This window comes from Ranitomeya imitator, chromosome 1 (assembly GCF_032444005.1).
Source record: "Ranitomeya imitator isolate aRanImi1 chromosome 1, aRanImi1.pri, whole genome shotgun sequence".
Classification (NCBI taxonomy): domain Eukaryota; kingdom Metazoa; phylum Chordata; class Amphibia; order Anura; family Dendrobatidae; genus Ranitomeya; species Ranitomeya imitator.
This window is the reverse complement of record NC_091282.1, coordinates 759327909-759337612: the sequence shown is the minus strand read 5'-3', so window position 1 is coordinate 759337612 and position 9704 is coordinate 759327909. Positions and strand designations below refer to the sequence as shown.

Sequence of the window (9704 nt, the reverse complement as noted above, 5' to 3'; positions counted from 1 at the left end):
GTAGGAAAACATGTATAAAAAGTATAATGTGATCAAAATACAACTTGCCTAATAATTCTGCACACAATGTATAGTCGAATGTGTAAAAAAATAAAAAGATCCTAAGATAGCAAAATGTAAGAAATCCCAAGATATTCTTTAGAAGAAGACAACATGATATCTACAAAGATCATAACATCTAGGGGATTTTCTGTCCTGTGTGCTGGATCTACAGGAGTACCTAACAAGTTTGATAAAAGATATGTTTGACAGGTGCTGTATGGATCAAGTACAGTTTATTAACACAATCGTCCAAGTAAAAATATAATCAGGTTTGTGCATACAGTGTTCACATTTACATATATGTATATCATGTCCCTAATGTGCGGACCATCGTCATTATTCTGGTAATATACATAACTATAAAAAAATTACAATACAACCCTATGTGCGTCCATAATTTGTTCTATGCTTTTGTAACACGGTCAGATGTAATCCTTTAATGAATGATCAAAATTGCCTCTGGATAACATAATGCCAACAAGTCAAGGTCAGATCATGGCAGATTAAAGCGGATTTTCAGAAAGCTGGAGGATCAGACATGTTCGTTACACGGGTAATCTGGCGCTCAGAACGGCTGTATTAACCCCACTGTCACCATCTCAGTCACAGGGTGAGCACCATTGTCATAAATGGTGGATCAGTAGAGGACTGTCCAAAAAAATCCAACACGGTGAATCCTCTATTGGACAGATTTGTTATTTAGATTGTGGGCATGCGCTAGAGATGCGTCCGACATAGTCCATTAAGGCCGCCATTAATTCCTATGTTACACCGCGTTTATGCCGCGGTGTAACGTGGTCTGTCTAACGTTTCATATAAACGCAGTGTGAACCCAGCCTTAGCGAGGCCTGTTTGTCATCCTGGAGCGCAACAATATTGTATCTTACAGTTATTAGGTTCTTTAGAAGGACGTAGATCGGGGGATTTATTCTGAGGAATATAGGCTGAACTGGATGGACAAATGTCTTTTTTCGGCCTTGCTAACTATGTTACTATGTTAGTTTTTCCAGCACAACCCCAGGCGAGCTGAAAAGAGCATTGTAGCAAAGGCCCAGTTATACAAAGGTGCCTTGCTGCATTTCTATACACAGCTGGCTTCCGCAGAGGTGGGAGCCCCATCAATCAAGAAGTGATGCCATAGCTTAGTGGTGTACAAGTAATCATTTCATTCAAACAAAAAAATAGCACTACTTTGAAATTGATAATAATTAGATTGCTTTTCGTAAAAGGGTCTGCAGCATCTTTATCTTGTCCAGTAGTTTGACACATATTGGAGAGATCCAGAGTTCACAGCACCGCGACTTCCCCTCTAATCTTCCAGTATCACACATCTGACACTCATGGTCCAAGCACTAATACGGGTCTCCTGACTTTCTCTCTACAGGCCCATAGGAATGTGAGGTTGTTGCGTTTTGGTCACAAGACCCATGGCCCAAATATTGGACATATGAAACTGGCCCAATAAGCAAAGAGATTCAATGGCCTGTGACATCATTATTCTTACATTACCATGCACAAGCAATATGGTCAGTCACCCATCCGAAGATGTAAATCAGTTGACAGATGGACTCATTGCTATCAGGCACATATTAAGGCATCATGTCTGATAAATGGAGCCCTTGCGGTGTGTATAGATGAATGTATAGGTATGTGCCCAGAAGGGCAGGTGGGGTTGGCTGTGGCAATAGTATATTTGACCCACATAGATAGCAGGAAAATCGGTTCACTACTTATAGACCGCATACTGCAAGGACCGAAGAAATAGCTGCCAAGTGCTTGATTAACTACTGGTATATGATGCTATAAAGTAATACACTATGCAGTAGCGCTGAATACAGCCCGTTCACTGCCTGATATTGTGAGATACGATCAGCCGTGCCCTCTGCTGCAGGACACTCTGCCAATGTGCAGTTTATTAGCATTTTAACGGCCAGATTCTATGAATAAGTGAGAAGCCGTGCCTGCTGGTTACCGGAATACGTGCCACGTCTGATTTTCCCCCACAAGTTCCTCATGCTTTGTTCCAGGAATAATAAATATTTAACAAGTCTCTTTCCCCTGATTATATGTTGGGGAAGCGATAGTTGAACTTTCTGGTGTTGTAGTATTTCTTGCTCTCCAGCGCTGGCAGGAGATTACTGTTGGTTAGCTGCGGCAGGTGCTGGAGCTGTGAAGAGAAGGAAAATAGCAGTAGGAAGCTTCGGGATCAGTCACGTAAGTACAGCAAAGTATTTACAATTAATAAACTTTGTTAGAATTGGTGCAAATTGATTTGCACAACCAGATAAATTGGCCGCGTCAGTAATCTGGAGTTGCCGGACAGGAACCCTGAGACCAGCCTCATACTTGCCGGCATCAGATCTGGCACAACATCATCGTTGGGGAGTGAAGCACATGTGAATCGGCGCCAGGCTGGCTAATGAAAAGAAGAGAGCCCAAACGATAAAGGAAGCTAATGCAGCTAAGTAATACAATAGTAACTTTGTATTATTTCATTATTATGAACAATTAAAAAAATCTTTTTAAAAATGGGGAGGACAATGACAAAGAATCGTTTGGGGTCTGAGGCTATGTGCACACGTTGCGGATTATTCTTAGGAATTTCTGGGATTTGTCGCGTTTTTTATGCGGTTCCGCAGCCTTTGTGCGTTTTTGCTGTGGTTTTCTTGCGGATTTGCTGCGTTTTTTACCCCTGCTGTTTTCTATAATGGAATGGGTACAAAAACGCTGCAGATTCACAAAAAAGAAGTGACATGCTACTTCTTTTAAACAGCAGTGTTTCCGCAGCGGATTTTCCGCAAATCGTGCACAGCATTTTTTTTTCTCATTGATTTACATTGTACTTTAAATCAATTGCGGATCTGCAGCGTTTCTGCACCGAAAAAAACACTGCGATCCGCAGAGAATCCGCAACGTGTGCACATAGCCTGATACTTTTTGTAAGTGCTGCTTTCTAACTGACCGCCATTTTATTTCGGGTCTCTTAATCAAAAGAAGAGTTGTGGATGCCGGGAGGTAAGAAGCAATTCTCAGGGCTCACGTCCAGTGACCGCAGATTAGTAAAGTGGCCGATGAACTTGTTTTTGGTCTAATTGTTATCTGGACATTATTAAAAGGGAAAGTCTGGTTACAAGAGCTTAAAATCTAAAGGGTTATCCAGGATAATGTACATACCCCAGGGAAATACTTTCTATGGAGTCTGGTCTGTTTTCTGCTGACTCTTTCTGGATCTTTTGCAGCATCGGCCTCCTTTCGAATGCTGTCAAAGTAGGGGTGTTCTATAAGTTGCTGACACGTGAGCCTCTCGGAGGGGTCCATGTGCAGGCAGCCCTGTGTGTGCAGATACAGGTGAGGAGGGAGTGCTACATCTGTCTGGATCACACTTGTCTACAACAACCATTTTCCCAGAAAAGCAGCAGCATTAGTGCCATCATAAGCCATGAGCTTGCAGGAGGTGTGCAGACTTCGATCATTTTTTTTTATCACTCAGAATGCTTCAAAATAATCCTATAGATAATACTCACCTTACCAATCCTCCATCGATTCTGGTCAGACACTGCCTGGATTCTACAGCACTTTCCATACTATGACTGGCATGTGACCGCTGTAGCCAGTCACTGCCCACAGTAGTGACCAACACATCACCCTCTGAGGCCAAAAGCTGTAGCCAATCGCTGCCCACAGTAGCGAGCAATACCTCACCCTCTGAGGCCAGTACTTGTCAGCAGGGCCGCCATCAGGGCATTACTGCCCTTACTACTGTATGGGGCCCAATGAGCAGTGGCACACTGCGGGGACACAGGGGCCCGCCTCTTGTGCTTCTGCTCACCGGGCCCCATCTTGCACTAATGCACTGTGGGCCTGCAGCGCACACGTCGGTGCAGGAGCCTGGGAGATTTCTCAGAGCTGTGCACGGCCGTCTTACCTTGACGGAGGCGCAACTTCGACTCCCTCCTCCCTCTCTGGACTTCTGGTCATGTGTCGGCGCATACGTGATAACGTCATCGCATATGCACCGACATGTATGAGGATATTGTGACCAGAAGCGGAGCTACGCCTGCTGGGGATCGCTTATGAGGAAAGTATGTAAAACTTTTTTTTTTCTTTATAAAATGAATTAAATGGGTGAGGAGGGAATGAGGGGGCACTGCACATGATGAAGGGGGGCTGCACATGATTGAAGTGGGGCTGCACATGATGGAAAGGGGGCTGCAAATGAATGAAGGGGGCTGCAAATGAATGAAGGGGGGCTGCAAATGATGATATGAGGGAGGGGACTGCAAATGAAGTGAGGGGGAGGAAGAGAGCAAACGAAGTGAGGGGCCGATGTTGGACTGCAAATGATGAATTGAGGGTGAGGGACAGCAATTGAATTGAAGGTGGGGGATGGGGAGAGCAAATGACCTGGGTGAGAGCAAATAATGATGAATTTTGAGGGTGGTGGAAGTAAATGATATTTTGAATGTGGGGGGAGAGCAGTTGATAATGAATAGAGGGTGGAGGTAGGAGAGAGAGAAGACATGACAATGAATTGGGGCGGAAGGGGCATGTAAATATAATGAATCGGTGGAGCGGGAGGCACAGTGGGGTCGTTAAGGAAGCAGTGACTGGTAATGAATTGGGGGAAAGAGTACATTGGCTAATTAATGTATATATTAGGTGGGGAAAATGGCTATTTATAGTTAGTGGGGGCGCAGTGCTGGATTATAATTTATATTTGGAATGGTGGATTGTATAATACCTAATTATATATTAATGGTTGGTGCATGTCTGTATTCAGCTGTGTAGTGTAGAAGACAGGAAAGAAGTGGGTGATGTGCTCTGGAAGCAGTGCTCTAGGTAACTACCGTATATACTCGAGTATAAGCCGAGATTTTCAGCCCAAATTTTTGGGCTGAAAGTGCCCCTCTCGGCTTATACTCAAGTCACGGTGGGCGGCACGGTCGGCGGGTGAGGGGGAGAGGGTGCTGAGGCATACTCACCTAGTCCCGGCACTCCTGACGCTGCCCCTGCCGTCCCACGGTCTCCGGGTGCCGCAGCTCTTCCCCTGTACAGCGGTCACGTGGGACCGCTCACTAGAGAAATGAATATGTACTCCACTCCCGTAGGGGTGGAGCCACATTCATTCCTCTGAGCGGTGCCAGTGACCGCTGACAGGAAGAGCTGCGGCACCTGGAGACAGTGTGACAGGCAGGGGCAGCGTCAGGAGCGCCGGGACTAGGTGAGTATTTTATATTCACCTGTCCGCGTTCCACCCGCCGGGCGCCGCTCTGTCTTCCCGGCGTCTCTGCGCACTGACTGTGCAGGTCAGAGGGCGCGATGATGCATATAGTGTGCGCGGCGCCCTCTGCCTGATCTGTCAGTGCGGAGAGACGCCGGGACGGGACGCCGGAAGCTGCAAGCAAGAGAGGCGAGTATGGCTTTTTTTTTTTTTATTATTGCAGCAGCAGCAGCAGCAGCAATGGCACAGCTTTATATGGAGCCCAAAATCTGAATTCACAACATTCTGGCTGGAAGAAATTATGGCGGTCTGCACTGCATGAAAAAGAAAAGCAAAGATGAAGGACTTCATCTAGAGGCATCACTGGTGAGTCAATGTGTTAGCTGTACACTGACAGTATATACTGTACACTATATACAGAGCTCCTGTGTATAATGTGACTGGTGATCACTGTATTACCTGTACGCTAAACACTATATACAGAGCTCCAGTGTATAATGTCACTGGTGATCACTGTATTGTCTGTACACTGACACAATATACATAGCTCATGTGTATAATGGCATTAGTATTGTATTTGTTTTATTAATGCTCAGTATTTAGTATTAAGTCACTACGTGGTGGTAATATATGGTGTGGAGGCATTTTTTCCTTGTATGTGGTAGTATTCTGTCACTATGCCATGGTGATATGTGGTCTGGTCATGGTTTGACGGTATTTCATACTAAAAAAATGACTCATTCCCTAAAAATTTTTATATATATATATATATATATATATATATATATATATATATATATATATATATATATATATATATATATATATATATATATATATATATATATATATATATATATATATATATATATATTATACCTAAAAGGAGTATTGGATATTTTAACAAATGTTTAATAGGTTAGAGTACAATAGGGCCCGGCCAAAAGAGTCTACCTTGTCATGGTGGCAGCCTAAAAATTCTTTAGGCCAAAGCAAAAGCTGCTAGCTATATAGGTGATCTGGTGTTTGATGGGAACTGTTAGGCTGGGGTCAGACTAGAGTATGGTTTCCTATGTGAGCGCATCGGATGCGATATGCTAATGACCCTCGGCTGCTGGAATCGAGTGTCATGTGTCTGTGCTCAGAGAAGATCGGAGCACAGCTGCGGAGGAGACAGAGAAATAAATTTCTCCATCTCCTCCATTGCCAGTGTATATCGCACATCACTCGGATGATATCCGAGTGATGTGCGTTGTCTCACTCGAAGCCGTAGGCTTATATGAGTGCGAGTGAGCCGAGACTCGGCTGAATGTCGGTGACAATCGCAGCATGCTGCGATTTCACTCACACGTTGAAAACGGCGGAGAAAAAAAAAGCTGATGTGAGCTGCCCCATAGATGAATACTGGTCCAAGTGCTATGCGATGTTTTATCACATAGCACTCGTCCATATTCATCACTAGTGTGATCCCCGGCCTTAATATCAGATTGGTGAGGACGTGGTAAAGATGATGAGTTTTTCCAACAGTGGACGGTGGGACTGTGGAAGGGTCGAGATGTGGAGGTGGAGCCTGGGCAAAGTCTCAAGGGGGCCTGAAAATTTTGCCAGTATGGGGCCCTGAAATTCTCAGTGGCAGCCCTGCTTGTCGGTAGGCAAGCAATGCCCTTCAATCACATATACATAGAACCAGGAGGGCAATCCTCATTTACTTTGAATAGTGGGCAGATTCATCCAGATGATTGATTTTCACACCTTTGTGCCCATACATATGTCTAGAACCATTGGTTCATTGCACGGATAAAGCCAATAATTCACTCTGTTAGAGATCTGTCGTTTTTACCTTCAATAGTCGTAAGGCGTGAGATGAGATATTTGGAAATCTCTGTTCCAGAGGCTCCTGCAAATAAAAATGAAGGACTTGTAAATCAAAAGCATCTCTATTTAGAATGAGAAAATAAATTGTACAGTGTAAGTACAGCCTAATATTGACTGCTGGAAGTTTAGTTTTAGAAGATTAAAATATTAAAAGGATAGATGAGGAGCTTACAGCCAGCCATGGGATGGCTGGGAGGCGTTTGTGTTCGGGGGGAAAAGACATGCCCCCCGGACAGACTACAGGTATGAGGGGCAAATTATAAAAACGAATATTTCAGCATTGGAAGGGACCCCAAATAAAAGAGCCACCTGGACACGATGCAGCATTAGTGCTGCACAAGGTGGCTCTTTTAGTTAAAAATGCCTGGGGGAGGGTGACATATTCCCTTTTAAGTGCAATTATTTATGGCTACAATGCATTTTTTTTAATATAGTTCCATTAAAAATGTTGGACCATTTGTCTTCTACAGCATGTATGAACCACAGTACATAGACTGCAAAATGATTTACCAGCCAATCTGTGATTTCTGACCATTTTATAAATTACCATATTAAAATACAGGAAGGATATATAACTTGGTACCGTGTTAGCCAGTAGATAGAAACATATTTAGAATTGAGAGTCCTCAGTGGTTGATACCTTTTTATTGGCTAACTGAAAAGAGGGTAACAAATTGCAATCTTTCGAGACTAAAAGAAATTCTGAAAAATCACATATTTATGCACAACACAGCACAGAAAAAAAAACCATGGATAAGACAGGTGACATGAAGCAGAATTACAATGAGTGATAAACAGTTATGTCCATAAATGTTGGACCAGTTCTTAGATAAGGAATGTTTTATTGTCCTCTGATTGGGGTCTGGTTCTGTTGTTGTGATGACCCCTCATAGTCTGAGGGGCAAGTTCCTTAGTTGATGTAAAAAGACATAAATCCATGCGACACATTCATTCATGCATTAAGACTGTCAAAGGTCGTCATCAGTTTATATTCCCAGACTCTTCTGTCTCTCTGAGATTTGAAGCTACATTTTAACACAAGTAATTTCATGTCCATAATGTTATGATTTGGGAGACAAAAATGTATTGCCACAGGTAGATCCATTCTTTTTTTTCAGGTCTCTGGCGTACTACCGCTACATTGATGACATTTTAATCGTCTGGACGGAGTCTGAACCACAGCTAAAGACGTTCCATTAACAGTTTAATCAATTCTATCCTACCATCAACTTGACACTCAACTACTCCTGTACTGAAATTAACTTTTTGGACACCATCATTAAGCTGCGGAACAGTAAAATAGAGACATCCTTGTATCAGAAGCCAATCGACCGTCCAACATACCTTAAATGGGACAGTTTCCATCCATAACATAAAAAACTCCATTGTCTACAGCCAAGCCATCAGATACAATCGTATATGTTCCAACCCAATGGATAGGGATGAACACCTTGATCGCCTCAGAAAGACCTTTTTGAATCAGGGCTACCATCCAAGAACAACTGAAAACCAGATTACAAGAGCCAACATAATATCAAGGAATCACCTGCTACATTACAAAGCTAAAGAAGAAAATAAGCGAGTACCGCTAGTAGTTACCTACAATCCAAATCTGGAGGTGCTAAGGGGAGCTGCATGGAAATTACAACCTTTACTACAAAAAGATGCCCGATTACAATCCATTTTTCCAGACCCCCCCCCACTACTGTGTTATAGGCATCCCCCAAATCTAAGAAGCATCATTGTCAAGAGCTCCCTGTCCTCTCCAACAGCTGCAGGTACCTTTCCTTGCAGTCAGAAAAAATGTAAAACCTGTCCATTTATAATGACCACAGACAAGATAAAGATCCCCAATTCACATCAGGACTACAAGATACCAGGTACTTTCAGCTGTGACACTTCTAATGTGGTTTATTTAAATATTTGTACTAAATGTCTGTATGTGGGGGAGACAGGGCAAAAGCTTAGAACAGGAATGAATTCTCACCGCCACACAATAAGAGAAAAAAGAATGGATCTACCTGTGGCAATACATTTTTGTCTCCCAAATCATAACATTATGGACATGAAATTACTGGTGTTAAAAGGTAGCTTCAAATCTCAGAGAGACAGAAGAGTCTGGGAATATAAACTGATGACGACCTTTGACAGTCTTAATGCAGGAATGAATGTGTCGCATGGATTTATGTCTTTTTACATCAACTAAGGAACTTGCCCCTCAGACTATGAGGGGTCATCACAACAGAACCAGACCCCAATCAGAGGATAATAAAACATTCCTTATCTAAGAACTGGTCCAACATTTATGGACATAACTGTTTACCACTCATGGTAATTCTGCTTCATGTCACCTGTCTTATCCATGTTTTTTTCTGTGCTATGCTGTGCATAAATATGTGATTCTTCAGAATTTCTTTTAGTCTTTGCCTGATGAAGAGACCTGTGTAGTCTCGAAAGCTTGCAATTTGTTACCATCTTTTCAGTTATTAAAAGGTATCAATCACTGAGGACTCTCAATTCTAAATATTTTTCATATTAAAATATACAGGGCAGGACCCTATCCAAA

At 42.9% G+C, this 9704-nt stretch overlaps 1 protein-coding gene across 2 annotated transcripts in view; it reads right to left on the bottom strand.

Moving 5' to 3' along the window:
- Positions 1-253: 253 nt before the first annotated feature.
- The window catches only part of CDKL1 (cyclin dependent kinase like 1), a 92664-nt gene continuing 83213 nt past the window's right edge, over positions 254-9704 (bottom strand). Inside the window, exons 8-10 of one of the 2 annotated variants that reach the window (XM_069735283.1) lie at positions 7104-7160; positions 3217-3372; positions 254-2209 (exon numbers count right to left, since the gene is read on the bottom strand). In XM_069735283.1, coding sequence (XP_069591384.1) covers positions 2105-2209; positions 3217-3372; positions 7104-7160 — 318 coding nt within the window. In that variant the 3' untranslated portion in view covers positions 254-2104. The remainder of the gene's footprint in view (positions 2210-3216; positions 3373-7103; positions 7161-9704) is intronic. The other variant, XM_069735290.1, reaches the window with a different exon arrangement.